The 21,414-nt window shown below is 36.8% G+C and overlaps 1 protein-coding gene across 2 annotated transcripts in view; it reads right to left on the bottom strand.

Annotated features, from left to right (window-relative positions):
* taok3a (TAO kinase 3a) overlaps nucleotides 1-21,414 on the bottom strand; it is an 86,310-nt gene that overhangs the window by 9,284 nt on the left and 55,612 nt on the right. For both annotated transcript variants that reach the window (XM_052098426.1, XM_052098418.1), the window contains exons 7-13: nucleotides 16,461-16,574; nucleotides 16,283-16,374; nucleotides 15,106-15,199; nucleotides 12,885-12,966; nucleotides 7,279-7,446; nucleotides 5,118-5,303; nucleotides 3,749-3,883 (exon numbers count right to left, since the gene is read on the bottom strand). In XM_052098426.1, the coding sequence (XP_051954386.1) occupies nucleotides 3,749-3,883; nucleotides 5,118-5,303; nucleotides 7,279-7,446; nucleotides 12,885-12,966; nucleotides 15,106-15,199; nucleotides 16,283-16,374; nucleotides 16,461-16,574 (871 nt within the window). The remainder of the gene's footprint in view (nucleotides 1-3,748; nucleotides 3,884-5,117; nucleotides 5,304-7,278; nucleotides 7,447-12,884; nucleotides 12,967-15,105; nucleotides 15,200-16,282; nucleotides 16,375-16,460; nucleotides 16,575-21,414) is intronic.

The raw sequence follows: 21,414 nt of genomic DNA, 5'->3' as shown, positions 1-21,414 counted from the left end.
AACAATGAAACTGAGAAAAATGGCATAAATTATTTTCTTTTAAACTGTCCAGCCATATGGGGATTATAAAATACTCTCACATTGTTTTCTCAGAATTATTTTGTTGAACCAAACCCATTAGATAATAGTTTAAAAGACCTGATTGTAATTACTGCATTTTACCTTTGCATGGAAGAATAGACAAGAAAATGTACTTTTTAATCAGCCAAAATGACAGAGAACATTTAGAAATATCCATCTATGTTCACAAAATCTGGTAAATAATGGAACATTTTCAGTTAACGCAACCTCGAATCTCAACGATAATGCCTTCATGCATCCAGAGCAAGAACGCATTGATGCAAATAAATAAATAAAACCAGAAATACCCCACTGTTCCTTTAACTTGAACCTCAAACAAACCTGGAAGAAGGGCGTGTCCAGATCAAATTGTTCGTTGAGCTTCTCGTAACTCCCACCTGAACTTCTCAAGCCAAACATGTTGGCGAAGTAAACCACCCGTGAGAACATCGAGTGTCAGCTGCACTACATCCCCCAAAAGCACTCGGTCAAAACCAACCCGAGAGAGAGAGACGGAAAGAGAGAAATGATGATAAAGAGAGACGGGGAACACAGCTCTCCTCTCTCCATGCAGGTGCGCCTGGAATGAAAGAGGTTCTCAGAGAAGCCTGTCCCTGCATGCGAGCTAAGTGCCGTTTAGTAGGCCGGTCACATGAGACGCCTGTTGAAGGGGGAAATTTCCTAATCGGCCTGAATCAGTAGCCCCACTGTAACCGCAGTCACCAATCCAATAAATTTCTGCCCAAATGCCCCTATCAGCCACACCAATGGGGCATGTGATAGGGTTAGCACTAAGCCCTGGTGGCAAAAGAACAATGAGAAAGAGTGTAAGGAATGCTTCCAGGTTAAAGGTAACACAAATGGGCATTGACTTCACTGAAGTCAATTCAAATTTAAGTTCAGAACCAATAGGCTGAATGTGACTGGAGCAGATAGAGTTGAATGTATGAAGTGGACAACATGACGTTAAGCAGAAAAGCCAAAAGAAGCAGTCAATTTTGTCCAGGTTCAGTACATGTTAAGCTCAATCAACAGCATTTGTAGCATAATCTCGATAACTATAGCAGTGCTAAATTATGAGCGCTGGTGGAGTAAAAGTGACTCATAAAATTACAATGACATCGGGACGTAATTAGATATGCTTTGTTGCCATTTGTGGGGTAAATGCAAATTTGCTACTTTGTAGATATGCAAATTTTAATATAGTATAATTTTTATGGTTGGTAATGACTTGGTGTTTGAACAATGGTTTAATAACTTACTCAAAACTCAAAAGACGTTCATTTGTTGCCAACTGCTGGTTAAGGTTTGATTGATGAATTAAATTGTCACTGAACGAATCAGTGAACAAATCTGAATGATAGACAGAGAAACATCATCTAGAGTTAATTCACTCCACTAAATTAATGTAAATTTTTTTTGTTTGATATAACTTTAAACTACAGAAGTTGTGAAATGATTGATTCGTGTTCTATCATTTGTGTAAATAAATGGAGATAAAAATGTCTGGTTAAGACGGATGAAACGTTGTGCCAATAAACAGTTACAATAATATATGATTTGCCTGTATTCTTACATTCTTTTTTTTTTTTTACTTTATAAATGGTTATTATAGAAAATGACAATATTCTTGTTGCTTTACTTTTGAAACGGCGAGTATTTTAAATGTACAGATTGGCACCATTCAATTCTATTGAAAGTGCCTCAATGTAACCCAGACATTTGCTTTTTTTTTAAGAAAAGGAGGCATGTGTCAATAAATTTTTGTGCTAATCAATATTGTTCAACAAATGCTGCTGATTGATCTTGACTTGTATTGATCCCAGAATATTCCTTTTAAGCTCAACCAACAGCTGGTGGCCACACCTGTTTCAGAAACTTAGGCATCATAGGCACACTCCTACATAGGTAGGACATCCTAACATCAGATTTTGCATAATTAGCTTAGCAACATGCTAATGTCAATTTAAGAATTGTGAGTTGAGTCTCCTGTGCATGTCATATGATGTATACTTTTTGAGTGGTGCACAGAGTTGTTGCAGAGTTGAGTGTGTTCCAAATGTGTCACTTATGAAGTTCCATGACCACTACGATATTGCCTTAAAAAGCAGCTGCCTACATAGGTAGTAGAGAGCAAGGAAGCTCTCTAGGTCTTGAAACAGAGCGCATTTAGAGTCACTTTAAAGTCATTTACACACCCACATGTTGTTTCAAACCTATATGGCTTTCATTCTTCTTTAGATCTAAAAAGGAGATGTTAAAGATGTTAAGATGACCGCCTCAATCACTTTCATTGTATGGAAAAAAGATGCAATGGAAGTGAATGACCAAGACTAACATTCTGCCTAACATCTCCTTTTGTGTTCCACAAAGGAAAGTGAAACATTTGGCGTTGGAACAAATGAGGGTGAGTAAATAATGATAGAATTATCATTTTAGGTGAACTATCCCTGCAAAATTGTAAGCAGGAAACAACTAAATACAATGACAATTGGTAGTAACACAAACAAAACATAAGCCTGTTTTGTTTTCCCTCAATTTTAAGTCACTTTGAATACACGTCTCCACTAAATTATTGCATGTAAATGTAGCTTCATACAATGGCATAAATGGCCAGTTATCATACACTATGTTTACAACATGTAATATAACTTCAACCACTGTTCTTTTATATCGTCAAAGATGCTTTAATGGCTCATACACTCTTTTAAATCCCTATATATTACCAGCAACACAATAACTATGATCCATTGCATTAATTCGACATGTCTTCCTTTTCCATGTTCCTTCAATATCTATTCTTTTCTCTCTACACCTCACCCCTCCTTCCCCTGCTTTTCAACACAAAGAGAATCTATTTCCCCGCATAGCCTTGGTCCTTGAATCTCATTCTACACTTTTAAAAAATACGCACTACGCTAAACAAAAGTGTATCTTCCATGCCACTAAGTATGCGACAAATATCAAGTTTGAAAGTTAGCATCATGGTACATCATGCCCAAAACCCCAGATTAAGCCAAACTCCTTTGTGATCATCTGAAATGATAGATGAGTGTCTGTACTATCAGACAAAGTACACTACACTTGTCTACCCCAAGAGGGCGCTCACGCTCCAGCAAAACAAAGCCAAAATAGGTGACATCATCATTTAAACCAAGCATACTGCCATGCCACTGGACTAGAGTGCCTGCTTGTGATCTCCATACATTCACTAATTGGTGGTTGTATCACAACAGAGTTTTTTTCACACTTAATTGCATAAGGCATTCTTTGATCACATAGTGAATGCTTGACACCGACCTCAAGTCATAATACAATGGGAAATTTAGTTTTTAGTTTACAATATAATTTGTGTGGGATTAAAGTAAACTGATAGTACACAACAACACCAATGACTTGTGCGAGGAGTGCAGCTGGTTATTGACTTATTCACGTTGCCTTGACAACAGACGTGAGAGTGAGAAAGTAAGCCCAGTTTTTTTTCTCCCAAAATAAAGAAAGGGTTAAACAGGAAGAAGAGGCAGCTAAGACCACAAGGATGGAATGAGAGAGAGTGAGAGAGAGAAACAGAGGACAGCTTGAATGACTGCAGTGTATTAAAGCCAAGGAAGAAAGGAAAGCAAGAATGGAGTAGGGGGTGAGCAAATGACAGAGAATGAGTATGGATGATGTCATTCTTTCGGCTCACCAGTGAGGCCGATTTGATGGTGGCGAAGCGCTCACGGTTTTTATAGTTGTGAGCCTGAGCTCTGTCCGACGAGGACGGTCGCAGGTCAGACCGGTGGTCCCGATGAGGAAGGTCATCACGGATACACTGATGGTCCTGAGGACAACAAACACCCAAAAGCAGTCAAGCAAAGTCACAACAAAGCATAAGCTCTGGAGATGTTAGCAAGATCAAAACATTTCGATGTACAGCAGGAGTTTCTGATACTGTATAATGCAGCATATTGTATTGCGTACATGTGTGTTGCACACATTCAACAAACACAGAAACACATTAAGGAAGCATCGCAATAGCTCCAGGCTCAGAGTGAAGAGATGTGCAGGAGTTTCATGTTTCCTGTTGCTGTAGTATCAGCAGAGACGTTTAAAATGTTCAATACTAACACACTCACTTATCTTAAAATATATTTATTAATCGACACATGAGTTTTGCACAGTTACTACTGAAAATAAAACAAAAAAACATTTGTCCTGTGTGCTGGTTTTTCCTGTGTGTGTGTGTGTGTGTGTGTGTGTGTGTGTGTGTGTGCGCCTCCATCTGGGAATTACCATAATTAAAAACTGTATGTCTTTGTCAAACATGTAATTACAACTTGTATATACAAAAAAATTAACTATACAAAAGCTCCAACTTCTCTAACTTGAACTCTTGCAACATTGCATTAAAAGAACCAAAAAGGCAGAGGTTTTAACATGATAGTCCCCCAATTAAAAAATTGGTCATTATTTATACACCCTCATGTTGTTCCAAACCTCTAAGGCTTATTGTTGTTGTGTGGAACACAAGAGATGTTAGTCTCAGACACCATTCACTTTTATTGCATATTTTCTCCATTTAATTTAAGTGAATGGTGACTGAATAATCTTGATCTTTTGTGTTCCACAGAAGAAAGTCACATGGGTTTGGAACATCACGAGTGAGTAAAAGATAGCAGAATATTCATTTGTGGGTCAAGTATACCTGTAAAAGTCAAAAGTACAGTAGTTCAAGAACTACACATATTTATGATTGAAAAGCTATTTTATTATAGTTAATGTAACCTGGTGCAGATTCTGCTGTCTCTCTCTCTACCCTCTAAAAGAGTACTGTATGTATTGACCATTCAAATTTTAACAAGCTGTTCATCCAACAATTGAATAGCTCAAATGAGAGAGAGAGATATGAAATAAATACCAGGAATCTACTTTGAAGGCATATGCTCCATTTTTGTTTATCAACATCAACAGAAGTATGGCAAGCATTCGTTACATAGAACAAACATTTAAAAAGAGAAAAGGATGGCAAAACACTGCAAGAATGATGGCACAAAGATTTAGTGTTTTTTTCAGACCTTTTTGTGGTGTGTGGAAGACTCAAGTGTGCTGTCGTAGTCGTGGTGTAGGTCGGAGCAGGAGTCATCTGGCACCTCCTGCAGGCTGTTGACACTGCTACTTTGACTGCCGGTGCTCACCGAGGTGCTGGGAATGGAGTGGTTACTGCCTAAACTGTTCACCTTACAGCCTGCCTGATCTCCATCCTGCTCAAGGGATAGGAGACACACAGAGACCGACACTGGTAACCATCCAGTCTGAAACCAATATTTATTTCAACCTCAGAAACTACTGAAGGCATTTTACATGTCTCATTGCTAGCATTCCTGCAAGGCCAGTAACAGCAGTCATTTGTTAGACAGAAACAAATTTGTTTCATTACCGAATGCCTTTTAGCTTTCAGTATAGTGCTACGGTATATATGCAGTAGTTCTATATACACCTTAAATCTAGTTCAGTATAGAAGTTAATTTCTTTACTGAATGAAACCTTTAATTCAGTGAATGCCATTTATAGGTGTTTTTAAAAGATGATTTTGTCCACTTTATTGTTGGTATGCATGTTTAATGCAACATTTTAAGTCGGGGCACAAGCTGAATAACCGGTTAAGTGCTAATGAATAATACCTACCAGTACAATATAGTTCAGTGTAGTATATTATTGTATATACAGTTCAGTATGTATTTCATATCATTATAGCATATATTATAATGTATACATTTTTATGTCATAGTATGTAGTTCAGTACAGTATATAGTTATGTATGCCTTCAATATAGTTCAATAGAGTATATATTATATATAGCATATTGTCAGTGTACAGTTCAGTAAAGTACAGTATATAGTTCAGTAGTTCTTTATACCTTCCGTGTAATTCAGTATAGTATATTGTATAAAGTTCAGTATAGTATACATTATGGCATATTGGTTAGTATACCTTCAATATAGTTAAATATAGTATACTGTATATATCAGGGACTGAAAACTACATTTCTTCATTTCGTTCTGAGCAGAAACTATTTCTTCGTTCCATTCCACAGCCTCCTTTTAAATAGAAACTGGTTAGAAATAAAAAAAAACTATTAATAACCTTATTTTTAAAATGACAATACTCTGTGCTAAGGGTGGGGGATATACCAAATGAAGGGAGGGACCTTGGTAGCACAGCGAGTATTGACGCTGTCGCAAGTTCGAATACAAGGCATGCTGAGTGACTCCAGCCATGTCTCCTAAGCAACTAAATTGGCCCGTTTGCTAGGGAGCGTAGAGTCACATGGGGTAACCTCCTCATGGTCACTGTAATGTGTGGTTCTCGCTCTTGGTGGGGTGCCTGGTGAGTTGTGCGTGGATGCTACGGAGAATAGAGTGGGCCTCCACATGCTCTAAGTCTCCACAGTAAAGCGTTCAACAAGCCACGCTATAAGATGCGTGGATTGACGGTCTCAGACGTGGAGGCAACTGAGATCTGCCACCTGGATTGAGGCGAGTCACTACGCCACCACGAGGACTTAAAAGAGCGCATTGAGAATTGGGCATTCCAAATTGGGGAGAAAAAAAAAAAAAGAGACCTGGTCTGGAAAAACAATCTCAAAATAAGGTATTTGCCGCACCCAAAATACATGAATAAATATTTTCCCATTTCTCATTTTGGATTTTCCCATTTCTCATTTTTGGATTTTGCCCCTTGAAGCGTTTTTAGTCTCTAGTATATATTATATACATACTTTCAGTATATAGTTCAGTATAGTATATATTATAATATATAATTTAGTAAACCTTTGAATTTAGTTCATTATAGCGTATTTCAACAATAGTATTAAATAGCTATTTAAAAATAGCGTATCATGATACATTCAGTATTATAATAGATGTGTCCCTTTTGCATTTTTGTTTTTACAAAAATGCATTCAGATTCACAGACTGAATCTAAATCCATCAGGTGTCATAAATTGCTTTTACAATGGCTCGAAACTAACGTTAACATGAAAGCATGTATGGATAGCATGTGTTACATAGAACAAATATTTAAACAAGAGAAACAGATGCTAACGTGTCTGTGTGTGCATAATTGTGGGAGTACACAGCTCACATATTCAGTATCACACGTTATGATTATAGGAAAGCGTGAAGTGAAAATGTGAATGACTAACACTGAGAGGGGCCCTTCATTCCCTGCACCCACCTCCTCCTCTTCCTGAGACTCCCCCATTGGGCCGTTGTGTTTCTCTTGGTAAAGGATCTTTTTCATTTTGCGGTACTGCAGGTTGTCCAGCTCTCTGACCGCATCCTTCGTCCTCTGGATCAGATCGATAAGGACGCGCAAAGGACGCTCTCTCCTTACAAACTCATGCTGAAGACAGAGAAGGGGGACAGATGGAGAATTAGCAAAATAACAAACAGATTTTTAGCACTTTTAAAACATATCAACGAGCTCCATAAGGACTCCATTAGGGCCAGTACTGATGTCTAAATAGCAGGGATATGGATCCCTATATGTATATTTAACATAAAACATAATAGATAGCAAATGAAATGTAATTAAAATTGGTGAAATTAAATTAACACAAAAACCTTCACTTAAAAAAAAAAATCATGTTAATCAGCCAAGAGGGCATAGTAATTGGTAGATGCCAATAATCTCAAAATGGACAAATAACAGGCGATTAAACAATATTTCTGTCTATCACTAGTGCTTAAAACAAATAAAATGAGCAAAACGCCATCATCATATGTACAAAAATGGCTTCTGTTAACAAACATTCTGTTCAGTCAAACTTTACTCTCAAACTCTGGCGTTATATTGAATTTATTAGGAGTTTACCAATAAGATTAATGTGTTTTTTTGTTTGGCCTTGTGCTCCCTGATTGAACAGCATACATTTAATGAAAACAAAAATTTCAGGAGAACTTTGGGGGTTAAACATGATGCAATTCAACAGTCGGGACCGTGAAATAAACCCACATCCTCTCTGCATGCCGGATTACTCTGAATTACGTCATTTCATGCTTTGTCCTTTGCTCGGTAGAGGGTGCTCATGTGTTATGTGGCAAAAAGTGGACATATGGCATATGGAGGAGGTTTCTGACATGGTTGGATAAATGAGGATTGATCTCACCTCCTCAATGAAATCTAAAGAGAACTGGCACAAAGTAAATACACCTACATGTGTGCACGTTAACTGATCTCCACAAATCGTGCTCAGTAAACCACGAATCAAGAGTCTTTGAAAACGAATTGGTCTTGTTGCAGTTCTTTCCATTACCCAATTGGTTCAACTGGAGTAATGCATTTATTTGGGAGAAACGTTTGGAAGCACAATCCAAAATCAAAATCAATCCCTGTTCCATTCCTCCAAGCAGTTGCTCTTGTATGTTTACCCCAAGTCTTCCACCTGGACTCTTATAATTCGAATTCTTAGGCATTTCTTGTACTTCCTACCCTAAATCGTGATTTGTAGGTCTATTCAAAGTTGACATGTTCACACTTTGCTTGGATTTGATGACTGTTAATAAATGTTATTTGTCATTTGACAACATGTCAACTACTCCTAAACATAGACCACTCCCGTGGGCCTGTTGGAAGCAGATTGGTTGAATCTTTGCCTGGATTAATAAACTGCTAATAAATATTAGATTTTTTGGTTCTGATTTTTTTTAATCTATCAACGTGATTGGCTAGGGAGAGTCTCGTGACTCCCATCCAATCAAATCACACGTAAAAAAAACTGAACGGCAGATGTAGCTCTGGCACCAACTGTTAATTTGTATAATAAATTAACTGGAAGTAGAGATGATAAAATAATTTATAATTACACCTTTATAAAGATCAACATTTGTAGAGCAAAACTTTATGCAGAAAATTCCACCAGTCACAAACTTAAGAAAATGGTGCATCATGCATTAGAATGAGAACAACATTTCCTGGGTTTAAAAGTTTAAAAGAACTATATCTGTAAATGATATCAGTAGGTGGAGATATGCATGAATAATGTGAATCACCAAAAACACAAGAACAATATGAAATTAAAGTGGATATTGACTGAGCAGGGAGGAGAATTAATAGTAAAAAAGGAATTCAATATTGATCTGTTTCTCACCGAATCTATCATATTGCTTCTGAAGACATAGATTAAATCACTGGAGGCATATGGATTAGACTACTTTCATGCTGATTTATGTGATTTGTGGAGCTTCAATATTTTAGCATCGATTCCCTTTCATTGTATGGACCAAAAAAGCTGAGATATTCTTCAAAAAATCTTAATTTGTATTCTGCAGAAGAAAGTCATACACATCCAGGATGGTATGAGGGTGAGTAAACAATGAGAGAATTTACATTTTTGGGTGAATTATTCCTTTTTAAGTATGATGTAGCCCCTGTACCAAACAAATTTTCCCACGCCTGCTCTACCTCCTCTATTTTGCAGGACATGACGTGCCAAGTGATCCTGCTTTTTTTTTTGCATTCCTTGCATTGTTTGAACATGCTTTATGCACTTCATGCTTTAATACTCTGTCAGCATTAAGGGAAATTTAGACCCTACACATAAACTGATTTTAACGTAATTGTTTCATTCATACAATTTAAAATGGTGATCAGAGTTTTGAAAATAACTTTTTAATCTTTTAATTTCTGTTATCATGTCTCCCTTGAGCTACTCTTTTACTCTTACTTGAGTTTTTAGGACAGGTACTTTTACTCTACTCACATTAAATTTTTTGGAAAGTAATAGTCCTTCTACTTGAGAATGATTTTTCAGTACCCTTTCCACACCTATTTCTGATGAAGACATAGATAAGCATTTGCCATTTACAAAATCTGAAGCCCTTGCACAGAGCCAGCACCAACTGTAAGATCATGGGTGATATCCCCTTCTCGTTCTCCATTGATACAACCTCTGCTTGTGTGTAGGTCAAGACTTGAGGTGGATTTATTCTGTATGTGGGATTAAGACAACAGTTGGGACCAGTAAATGGTGGGAATAGCTTTGAATGGTAAATTCTGATTAGTGACCCTATTTTCTCTTAAGGAGCTTGGTTGGGCAATCTTGGGTATTAGTAAGGAATGAGGAAAAAAAGGGGACTGAGTCAGAATTACATTTATCCCAATTTCCACCTTTGCTTGGACTAGGCCACAGAAGAAACCCTAGTATCCCATTTCACCCAGGGCCACCCGACCCGTGTGGGGGGAGTATGGAGGTGTTAAGAAGCATTGTGTGAATGCCTCGCGTGACACAAATCTCTTAGTTAGCTGAATAGGATTACCTGTGTCCACCAACTGAAAAACAAGAACAACTTTAACCTGTAATATGTACCCACACAAACAGACCCATACAAAGCGCAAACAGAAGCAAACAAATGAATCACTTGGGCAGCACTCTCCCCAATGATCCAGAATTATCCTGAAGCCAAAAATTATCCATCTATCCTAACTGTAGTGCTACATTCTACCACACATTTATTTTGGTGATGATATAAATTCATAAGCCTCCCACCACAGCATGATATCACAAACATTAGTCACCGTGCAGCAATATGTCCACCTACAGCCCCACGGATTCGGTTAAGAGAACGTCATGGTTATATTAGTTATATGAGACACACACAATCAAATATTCCCCCTGCTTTTATGAACACTCCAAGGATGTAGCTGGCACAGGAAGTGAGCAAATGAAAAAAACAGCAGAATGACAAGCTCTGTGGGCTGAGTGCTTGGCTGGAGAGAAGGAAAACGTTACAATATGAAAACGTGTGTGTGTGTGAGTCAACAGGGATGGATGAGTAAGGATATGTCATGAGAGCAGGAAGTACTGACAGATATGGAAACAGGAAGTCCTCACATCAACTGCAAAAACTCTAAGCGTGCTTGTTAGCATGAAAGGGTACAGTGCATTCAGAAGGTATTCAGACCCCTTCGTTTTTTCACATTTTGTTATGTTGCAGCCTTATGCTAAAATATATATATATATTTTTCCATATCAATCTACACTCCATACCCCATAATGACAAAGCAAAAAAATTGTTTTTGATAACTTAACTCAGTACTTAGTTGAAGCACCTTTGGCAGCGATTACAGCCTCAAGTCTTTTTAGGTATGATTGGGGACTTTCTGCCATTCTTCTATGCAGATCCTCTCAAGCTATGTCAGGTTGGATGGGGACCATCAGTGGACATCCATTTTCAGGTCTCTCCAGAGATGTTTGATTAGGTTCAAGTCTGTGCTCTGGTTGGGCCACTCAAGGGCATTCACAGAGTTGTCCTTAAGCCTTTCTTGTATTTCCTTGGCTGTGTGCTAAGGGTCATTGTCCTGTTGGAAGGTGAACCTTTGGCCCAGTCTGAGGTCCTGAGCGCTCTGGACCAGGTTTTCATTAACGATATCTCTGCCTTTTCCTGCATTCAGCTTTCCTTCAACCCTCACCAGTCCCACAGTCCCTGTCACTGAAAAACACCCCCACAGCATAATGCTACCACCACCATGCTTCACCTTCGCAATACCATCCAAACAGTGACGAGTGCTGCCTGTTTTCCTCCAGACATGATGCTTGGAATTGAGGCCAAACAGTTCAATCTTCAATTCATCAGACCAGAGAATCTTGTTTCTCACAGTCTAAGAGAGCTTTAGGTGCTTTTTTTATGTGTCTTGCACTGAGGAGAGGCTTCTTTCTGCAAGTTTCGCCCATCTCCACATTTGATCTCTGGAACTCAACCCGAGTGACCATCGGGTTCTTGGTCACCTCTCTTACCAAGGCCCTTCTACCCTGATGCTCAGTTTGGCTGGGCGGCCAAATCGGCTTGGTTTTTGCTCTCATATGCATTTTCAAATTTCAAACATTAACAAAGTTATCAAAAATCTGTTTTTTGTTCTGTCATTATGGGGTATGGAGTGTAGATTGATATGGATTTTTTAATGTATTTTTTTTAAAGCATTTTAGCATAAGGCTGCAACTTAACAAAATGTGAAAAAAATGAAGGGGTCTGAATACTTTCACAATACTTCATTTTTGGGTGAACTATCCCTTTACCTCTGTTCTGCTTTAGCACCCCTTATGGCAAAGCTAAGAATGCAGCATGTATTTTCAATGCTTAATAAATGTGTTTAGGGAATGCAACAACATGTGAAATCAAGTTTGTGTAGCTAGAAGCGTTTGTGCTCACATACTTGCATAGAGTATATTTTGGACCTAACGGCCAGGAAAGAATTCGTGAAAATCGTAAAAGTCAATCAGATTGCTCAACTGCAAAAACAATTTCAAAATCAGTTTCTGCTTTTATTTTGATTCTTTTTGAAAATCCATTCACAGTTATATAAATATTTTTTTCCACACAGGCCTATTATTGTGATATAATCTATTTCAGATATACCCTCCCTGTAACAGCACTTAAAAACAAGAATTGTGGCTGGTCACTTTACAGTGTCAGACAGTGCCTTCCTGTCCAAGTGGGCTGTTCTTGGCCAAAATAAGCTGCAATGTGGACCAGCTATCATGGCGTTAGTCAAAGATCTGGCTACGTGAAACCAAGAAGGGTATGACCTTTACATTTCTTTACATTACTTAAACATAACAGTCTGTATATGAGTAACAAAAGAGTATTTTGCATTTCACAAGGAAGTGTGTTCATGGAGAAAATGAGTGAGAACATGACTCAAATTGAGCACTATTTCACAGAAGTGTGTGGGTACTCGAAAGTCGTGGTTAAATGTAGACAAACACTGCTTCTGAGTGACTTTATATGTGACATGATAACTTTCTCTGCATGTTTGAACACTGTGTGTATGCGATTACTCACCCGCAGTAGCTCTGCTGAGGAGGGTCTGTCCTGAGGAATTTTTAGTAGGCAGTAGTCAACGAAACTCCGGAATGCATCCGACCTTCACAAAATAAGTGTGACAGCTACTGTATTATGCACTTTTATAAAATGACAATGTAAAAATAAATGACCAACTATTTTGTCAAAGTCGACATGAAATTACGTTCACGTCCCATTTTAATTCCATAACGTGTAGTATTTCCGAGTGAAACAGGACATTTAACAAGGGAAAGAAAATGCTAAAACTTTAAAATAAGGTTCAATTCATTAACATTAGTTAATGCACTATGAACTAGCATGAACTAACAATGAACAGTATATATTTTTACAGCATTGTTTAATCTTTGTTAATGTTAATAAAATACAATTGTTCATTGTTAGTTCATGCTAGTTCATAGTGCATTATCTAATGCTAACATATACAACTTTTGATTAAATTCGTTTTTTACTAAAATGTTGAAATTACCTTTAACCAAGTTTAATAAATGCTGTAAATTATTGTTAATATTTAGTTCATATTAACTAATGTTAACAAATGGAACCTTATTGAAAGTGTTGCCAGAAAAATCTACAGCGGGACTTTTATCAATTTAATTGATTGGATCATGAAAAGTGGTCAGGTGATTGAAATGAAGGGCTTATTATAAATAAAGAGGGTTTGGTGATGCCATCTGAAAAGTTGGAGAGCAAGTTATTACATTTTGATGAAAGATTACAATAACAAAAGTTTTTTTTCTTTGGGATAACCTACACTGATAAATCGTACACAATAAGAATTAGTAAAAAATGTATTATGACTAGAGTTGCAGCGTTATACCGGTTTCACGGTATACCACAGTATGAAAATTGACTGTTTTCATACCATGTACATTTGCTTATCTACGGTATTGAAAAAAAAAAAAATGCAACCGGACGGAGAATCTCACCTGCGCGTGCACATCTCCTTTCCTCCCCGTCTGCCTGTCAGACTCCTCAACTTGCGCCACAAACACACATGCAGTGGAGAAAATGTCAGAAAGAAGCGAGCGGCAAGGGGGTCTGACATAAGTCAGTTTGTGTGAGAGTTAAAAGCAGTGTTTCTCAACTGGTGGGTCACGACCCAAAAGTGGGTCGCAGGTCTATTCGGTCAAGGTTTGCGGACAGCAGGGTGAGAACAATGCTATGGTTCTCCCATTTAAGATATTTTGGCGGCCGCCCAAGTGATAGCCTAATTAGGACTGTTTCATGTGGTACCTGCAAAGCAGGAATGTCAGTGTTCTGCCATGGCCAGCAAAGAGCCGGGATCTCCCATTGAGCACGTCTGGGACCAGTTGGATCAGAGGGTGAGGGCTAGGGCCATTCCCTTCAGAAATGTCCAGGAACTTGCAAGTTGCCTTGGCAGAAGGGTGGGGGAACATCTCACCTTAAGAACTGGCAAATCTGGTGCAGTCCATGAGGAGGAGATTCACTGCAGTACTTAATGCAGCTGTTGGCCACACAAGATACTGACTGTTACTTTTTATTTTGTTCAACCAAATAAAAAACTTCAGTTTTCACTCCTTTAATAATTGTGTAATACAGTTTACCGTGATACCGTGAAACCATGATATTTTCTGTGATGGTTATCGTACCATGAAAATCTCATACCGCTGCAACCCTAATTATGACAGTAAATAGTAAATGGGTTTTACAATTTACTATTGTGGAGCTATTTTACCATTTTGATTTCATGTTAACTTTAAAACATGTAGGCCTATAATTTCTTGTGGTCTCCAAGTATTCCTCTGCAAATAAAAGTTTGAAATGTAAATGTGAATCTCTCTCCTACACATTACAAAATATCAAGAAAACAATATCGGGGTCTTCAAAGTAACTTTAAAAAAAACATTTCAATTCAGATCTACTGACTAAGAGCAAATCTGCTTGAAAGACGAACAGGCTTTTAACATTGCTGTTGATCAGAGAGCAGTGAAGCAATGCAGGCAAGTTCAGGCATTGTAAAGAAGTGGCAGTTACAGGGTCAGGGCTATTGCATAACACGCTTACAGAGTGCGAGTGCATGTGGAAGTGTTAGAGGAGTGCGTGGTCGAGTGAGTACAATATGCGTTTGTGGAGTAGAAGTATTTATACACATATACTATATCTATATGAGTGAGTCAACCAGTGTTTTGTTGCAGTGAGGTTGTGTAGAGGCAGAGTGATTGTATAGATGGACACTCACCAGTCATTTGACTGTAAGGTGGGAGAGTCGTTTTGGGCGATGTGGTATAAGGCACTCATAGCGTTCATGTTAAAGAGAGGCGGCTTACGTTCAGCTAGAAAAATGGAAGAAATAAGGAGAACAACTGATTTGCTGAAATCCTCTTTTTATATCAAATACATTTCAAATACTCTTAATTAATATACATCAGCACAATCACAGACATACAGATACATATGGTTATGCTCATCAGAAGCATCTTACAAAAAGTTGTTATACATGTTATTAATTTAAGTTATTCTTAATAAAAGAAATAAAGATATTTGTATCGTCAAACACTGTTTGGTCAATGCCTAAGCTGAATCCCAATTCACATACTAATTGGATAAGATTCAAAATTAGTGTATGGTGACACCAGTATGTCAAAGGTGCCCTGATAGTGTCACCAACTATTTGCAGTAGACTTTCAGAAAAGATTCTGAGCTATGGGATTTGTTTGCGACAGGTCTCTGATGCAGTATTAAGATGCAATTTTATGACATAGTATACTCACATACTAGCTCACTTCAAAGTATGTTTGTTACCATTTCCAGTGCAGTACCTACACTTGGTATGAATCCCAAATCACATGCTTGTACTACTTTTTCAAAATATACACATGACCAGTTAGGCCGATCAGCTAGACTATTTCAAACCATATTTTGTCGCCATTCACCCCAAGTAGTATGGGAAATAAAATAGTGTATCAAAAGGAGCCTAGATGGGATACTATTTCCAGTATGCCTACACGCATACTTTTTGCTAATGCTGCCCTCAACCCCTTTTGTTACACAACAGGACTGGTTGGCAATGATGCAGTATAAAGATACATGATGTTGGACTGTGTCACAAATTCCCAATATTGACATACTAGCTCAATTTGCATACTTCAACTGATATTTAAATTATAGAAAAAAAATTGTACTTTAGGAATTCTACCAAAAATACACATTCACACACACACATGTTGGTGCAGCTATCATTATGAGGACTCTACATAGACATAATGATTTTTATACTGTACGAACTATAGATTATATCCCCAAACCCTAACCCTCACACAAACATTTTTGCATTTTCAATAAAACATAATTTTACACACACACACACACACACACACACACACACACACACACACACACACACACGAAAGACTCACCCAGCTCTATGCAGGTGATCCCCAGGGACCAGACGTCCACCTTCCCCTCATACTGACCCTCATCCATGGCTAAAATCACTTCTGGAGCCATCCTGATTCAAGCACACAGAACAGTTTCATTAACCCTGGTTCATCAGGATGTCTCAGTCACGTAACTGTCAATATCTGAATTACGGACCAGTATGGGGTTCCCACAAAGGAGTTGGCAGGAGAGGCGATGGAAGCGGAACCAAAATCAGCCAGTTTGACTTGACCGGGCTCTGTCAGCAGGACATTACCAGCCTTCACATCTCTAAAGAACCACAGATACAGGAGAGGGGATTGAAAGGTTTTCACAGTACAGGCCTAATATAGTGTTACATAACAGCAGGATGATCAGGTCGCGGTATTTAAAACGCAATGGAATTGAGAAAGTTATCATTTATATAAATAATCTTATCTACACAAAAACACAATGTGAATAATATACAATACTTCAAAATCTTTAATGCCTTGCAGAGAAAACAAAAGTAAAAATAGCTCCATTTTCCTGGAATAAAATAAAATATGAATAGGAACACATACATTGTAAAGCAGTTTGGTAAATAAATTGTATGCTGGTATTTGCAGATGCGGTAGGTTTATAAATGTACTTAGATTTTAGTTCTTTTGAAACCTGACACTGAAGAGTTCACAGTTAAGGTTAATTTTGACTAATACCGATATTGTCACCGAAAGGTTAAGTAAAAACTCCAAACAAAGTAAAAATAGCTAGCACTGTTTTGAAGCTGAAGTGTGAAATTTCTGCACCAATAGTGTCACCAAATAGAATTATAGTTTTCTATAATAGTGTAACAGGATCAATGGAAAGGAGGCGGCGAGAACCGGCTGGACTATATAAATAATGGTTTAATGATAAACTTAAAAGACAACATAAACACACACATGACGGACATGCCCGTAATTCTCTCTCTCTCGAACCATCGTCACCGGCCGCTTTATCCCTCATGCGCCTCATCGGGCCGATTGGGGACCGGGCGCGATATTCCGCACCGGCCCCGCCCCCCTGCGCTCCACAAATAGTTTTCAGACAGATTTCCTAAACACTCCCACTGACTTCAGTTGGTTGGACAAACAAATAGTCCCACTGTGGTGAGCTAGTTGGGATGCTCAAACAAACGGGGCAATGTTTTGAAAGCACAAAAGAGCCAGTGTTTAAACTATTCAGGAAAATTAACTGACAAATGGCTTACTTACAGTTGCTTCCTTATAGTCTCTGCATATTTGGAAGTATTTTAACAAGAGCTGTCGAAATAAATGCGTTAATGCAAGCGCTTAATTTTAAATGTTTAACGATTACATTTTTCTTTAACGAGATTAATGCAATTACAAATTTAACATTAGAGATTGATATTTTATTCAGCTCTGTGTTCTGAACACTTGTTGGAACAGGGAAAACATTTGCATCTTCTAAGAGGACATTACACTGACATGCACATATTTTGGTTTGTTTTATTTCTATTTCATTTAAAATTTTCATTCCAGTTCTGTTTAGTTTTCGTTTTTTTGTTAGTTAGTTAATTGTTAGGTTTTATATCAAGTGATGCATATAGAATAGGGAACAGGCATTTGTGTAATGCAAGTAATATAGATGGAAACCCAAATGTACAGTTTGTAAATAGTCCTTATGAAAAGACTGTGTGTGTGTGTGTGTGTGTGTGTGTGTGTGTGTGTGTGTGTGTGAAAGAGAGACAGTGTGTGAGCCTCAGAGTAAATTACTGGATATTACATTGTTTCTGTTCTCTGTGTTTTAACATCATAAAATTGGCAACACAATGAACAGTCATCCTAATAAAGATTAAAATGTGTCATAATTGAAGTCCCAGACACGGCTAGCATGTTATCTATAGGGTGACCAGATTTTGAAAATCTCCAACTGGGACACCTGGGGGGTTCGTGATATATATATATATATATATATATATACATACATATACATACATATATATATATATATATATATATATATACACTGTATGTGTGTGTGTGTGTATATTATATATACTGTATGTGTGTGTTTATATATATATTATATATACTGTATGTGTGTGTGTGTGTGTATATATATATATATATATATAATACATACATTGTATTAAAATATGTAGCTAAATTCAATACATCTCTAAGTATGTGAAATTTTATTTGATTATATATTGTTTTATATGATTCCCTTGGCTTCACTCCATGATGTACTGTAGTGATCCCCTCCTGCTCATGCCATCACTGCCTAGTGGCATCTTCATGTTAAGTTGATAGCGGGTTTAAATGTTTAAAAACCTAAATCGCAACAAAAACGAAAACTAAATATTTGTACAATTATTTTTATTTTAGTTTTTTCAGAGCCATGAAAATGGATTTTAGTTTTTCAAATTATGCTCATTTGTATTTTTATTTCGGTTTATGAAAAAAATAAATAATAATTTATAATAATTATAATTCTATAATCAAGTGATGGAGAAAGGACCAAACGTTTTTCTAGTAACTCAGTGGACATGTTATAAGCTGCATTCAGATGACATTCTGGAGTGAAGCATCAGCATTTCCCCGGTGCGTCATTGCGCTTCCTTCTTATCAGACAATTCGGATGAAGAATCACATTGCCAGCACTAAGGGCAAAACAAGATGTTCTCTGCAAGTGCTTTTCATGTGGAGTTTAAAGTGGCGTGAATCATGTAAATGCGGCATCACGTTTTATATTGTGGAGGATAAGGATTAAACTCCCATTGCAATGAATACGCAACCTATGGGGACTAGTTCTTTCAATTAGTCAACCACCCACTTACACTTTAACATTACTTGAATCGGAGCTTTGTTGCTTGCTGTGGTGTTTTCTTTCCTAAAAAGATCATTTAAGTGCATTTTGACAGGAAAACTAAATAAAATTATTATTATTTTATATATGTATAAAATAATATATACACACACACACACAGCAAATTTGAGCACATTCAAAATCTGAGATTAATCGTGATTAACTATGAAAAAACCCCACTATTAATAGTGATTAAATATTTGAATTGACTGAAAACACTTATTTTAACATTACATTTTTTTTTTTTACACACTTCAACTTTAAATCAGAAGTACATCAGTACTCAAAATTATTGTTGTGCTGATGTAAGCAGCCGCAGTAAACAGGGTTGCTGCAGAGTTTTGAAAATCAAATTTAAGACTTAAGAGCTTTTTCCAACTTGAAAAAATAAAATGAATACTGTATCCCCATACCAAAACCAAGCCACACAATCTCAAAATGAATTATGTATAACATACTCTTAAACTGGCAGGGGCACATATTCAAAATGGCATTAACATTGCTTATCATTAAAACAGGGTAAGCTATATGCAAGTTTAAAATACTCAAGACATGTTTTCCACATATACATATGTTTTCACATATGTTTTCCATATATCTCTGGAAAAAATTAAGACCCAACTGCAAAATTAGCAGTTTCTCTGGATTTACTATTTATAAATAGTTGTGTGTGTTTGAGTAAAATTAACATTTTTGTTTTATTCTGTAAAGAATTGACAACATTTCTCCCAAATAAAAATATTGTCATCTAGAGCATTTCTATGCAGAAAAGGACAACTGGTTAAAAAAAAAAAAAAAAAAGAAACGTTTTCAAACCTCAAATAATTCAAAGAAATCAAGCTAATATTCATTTTTAAACTAGGGATGGAACAATACAATTTTTTTCTCTTCTGATACAATTCCTGAAATATCAGTACCGGCCGATACCACTCCCGATCTGATATCAGTGTTGTTTTTTTCTTAATGAGATTAGAACATTTTTAATTCACTGTGTGGAACTCATTGAGAGTACTCTGTTAAGAAACAAAAACCTCTAGCAATACATTATAAAATAGGAAAACAAAACAGCAATTACCGGTACATATGAGCATGCACAAAACTTTGTTAACTAGTCTGCAGGATGCAGCAGCAAAAATAACAGTAATTCAAGTGAAAGTCTTCAGTAGAAAAGCCAGTTATCTTTACACATTTTTACTTGTATCTGGACTTATAAATTATTTCAGATCTCTCTCACTCTTATCATTTCATTTTAGTTGTATTAGTATATCAACCCACTTTTCAATCAGAAATTCATTTTTGGAACCCAATTTGTTTTTATTGTAATTCATAATAATAATTTTACAATACATTGGGAATACATTTCAGTTGTAATTTCTTAAGGCTTTTATTTTGAAAGTCCTGTGCTGAGTGCTCCAGGAAGTCTGTGTTTGAGTGTGTGTTTGTACGCTAATTCAAGACATTTTTATTTGTATAGCACATTAAACAACACACATAGTTTCAAAGCAGCTTTACAGTAAATCATGCATTAACAAAACATGAAACTGTAATATCTATAAAGTCTTAGTGATCATTGTGTAGTTGGATTAAATATGACTGTAAATTGTGTATAGAAATTAACTAAATAATAACTGTATTTAGAACCCTTGTGAACAAGCTGAAGGTGACAGTGGCAAGGAAAACAAAACTCCATAAGATATTTGTTAATGGAGAAAAAAAAAAAAAAAAAAAAAAATCCTTGGGAGAAACCAGACTCACTGTGGGAGCCAGCTACCTCTGGCTAAACAACATGAATATAAAACCAATATTACTTATTTGCAGTGCAAGTAATGGTTTTAAATTTGTAAATTAAGCATTAAGATCCATTGTGTGTGTGTGTATGTGTGTATATGTGTGTGTATATATATATATATATATATATATATATATATATATATATACATATATATATATATATATATACACATAAAAACACACACACTTAAGATTAATGACTAATGTCTTTGAAGTCCATCCTGGATTAACTGCAGCAGTTCACATTGATGCATTGTTCTTAGTTGGCTGATGAAGGCTTTTGCTGGCAATTAAATGATAGTCTATGTATTCAATGTCAAGAGTGTAGTCCATCAATAGACAAAATTGATGCAGGCAGAGATTAATGAGGTGCATCGCAGTTCAACATGCTGGTCAGGTTCGGTGGGGTCCATTTTATGTCTAAGGTTCAGGCAGAGGCATATGAAGTATCCCACATCTTACAGGTGGAGTTGGCATCAGTTCATCC

The sequence above is a fragment of the Xyrauchen texanus genome, chromosome 3, assembly GCF_025860055.1.
Source record: "Xyrauchen texanus isolate HMW12.3.18 chromosome 3, RBS_HiC_50CHRs, whole genome shotgun sequence".
Classification (NCBI taxonomy): domain Eukaryota; kingdom Metazoa; phylum Chordata; class Actinopteri; order Cypriniformes; family Catostomidae; genus Xyrauchen; species Xyrauchen texanus.
The sequence above is the reverse complement of the archived record's forward strand: the minus strand, read 5'-3'. Positions and strand labels throughout refer to the sequence as shown.